At 63.7% G+C, this 1,127-nt stretch overlaps 1 protein-coding gene across 4 annotated transcripts in view; it reads right to left on the bottom strand.

Annotated features, from left to right (window-relative positions):
- The window catches only part of MAP7D3 (MAP7 domain containing 3), a 34,316-nt gene extending 33,711 nt beyond the window's left edge, over positions 1–605 (bottom strand). For 3 of the 4 annotated variants that reach the window (XM_023757640.1, XM_023757645.1, XM_023757662.1), the window contains exon 1: positions 491–605. In XM_023757640.1, coding sequence (XP_023613408.1) covers positions 491–551 — 61 coding nt within the window. In that variant the 5' untranslated portion in view covers positions 552–605. The remainder of the gene's footprint in view (positions 1–490) is intronic. The other variant, XM_023757652.1, reaches the window with a different exon arrangement.
- Between the last annotated feature and the right edge of the window lie 522 nt (positions 606–1,127).

The raw sequence follows: 1,127 nt of genomic DNA, 5'->3' as shown, positions 1-1,127 counted from the left end.
GATGCCTGGAGGGCTGCGCCCGGTCGCGGAGGCGGTCCCGGTACTAGGGGTCCTTCGAGGCGCTCGCGCATCCTCAGCAGCCCAGCGTCCGTTCCGCCAGTTGCGGGGGCGCACGCCTCCCCCCGCCCCCCCAACACCAACAACAGGCGGGGCTCGGGAACGTCCGCGGAGTCCGGGTTTTTAGGCCACCCCCCGCCCAGCAGCGCCCGTTACTTCCTTCGTGCCCCGCTCCCGGGGTTCGGCCGTTGGCGGCGCTGGCTCGCAGTTGCCCCATCCGTCCCTGTCCCATCACAACTCCCCGTCCCGTTCCAGAGGACTTCTGCGGGGATAAGAGCGGGACCAGACGGCAAGAGGCAACTCCAGGGTAAAGTTTTCTGGCGCCCACCGCTCAGCTCCAACGGTCTCCGGTCTCCGGGCCGCGGGAACCCCGCCTCCCGCGCAGTCCGAGCCCCCGCACCCTCCCCCCAGGAAGCCGCCGCCGCCCGCTCACCCATGCGTTCCCGCATCCCCCTCAAGGATGTTCCGCCTCCAGTGGCGGCGCGTTCCGCCATCTTCCAGCAATTGATCCCTGAGCCTCTACTGTCGTTGTCGCCACAGTGCGCAGGCTCCCGGCGCGGCCACCGCTCGAGCCAGGATTCCGCCGCCAGAAGGCGTGGCGGGGCGGCTCCGCCCTCGTCCCGCCCGCCTGGGACCCCCTAAGTGGGCAGCGCTGCTTTCCACCCACCACGTGGTGACCTGCCTGGCCGAGACCACCTAGGCTAATGAAACCCTGCGGTACGTTCCGAGCTCTCCCACCCCCATTGTGGGGGCCAGCCAGTCAGCAAGCGGCTTGGCCATCCAACATTCCTTTTCCCCTTTCGTCACTTTTACCTGGCAACGCAGTAACATTCCTTCCATCATTCGTTCACTGAGGGAGCTTGTACTGAGTATCTCCTGGATGCGCTTGTATCACGAGTTTGCTAGTCTTTGGAACACTACACAAAGAAAGTCCCAATTTGGAGGAAGAGGCCCAGGGAGAGGTAGTAAGGAGAGAGGTTTCTATGAGGTGCTAGGGGCCCGATCATGAGCAGAGATGTTCTTAAGTTGTTGCAAAATAAATCATGACACTGTTAAGTCTCAAAGTTGCG

Source organism: Myotis lucifugus, unplaced genomic scaffold (assembly GCF_000147115.1).
Source record: "Myotis lucifugus unplaced genomic scaffold, Myoluc2.0 scaffold_2, whole genome shotgun sequence".
In the NCBI taxonomy this organism is placed as follows: Eukaryota; Metazoa; Chordata; class Mammalia; order Chiroptera; family Vespertilionidae; genus Myotis; species Myotis lucifugus.
Note: the sequence above shows the minus strand (reverse complement) of the source record. Positions and strands in the feature narration are given on the sequence as shown.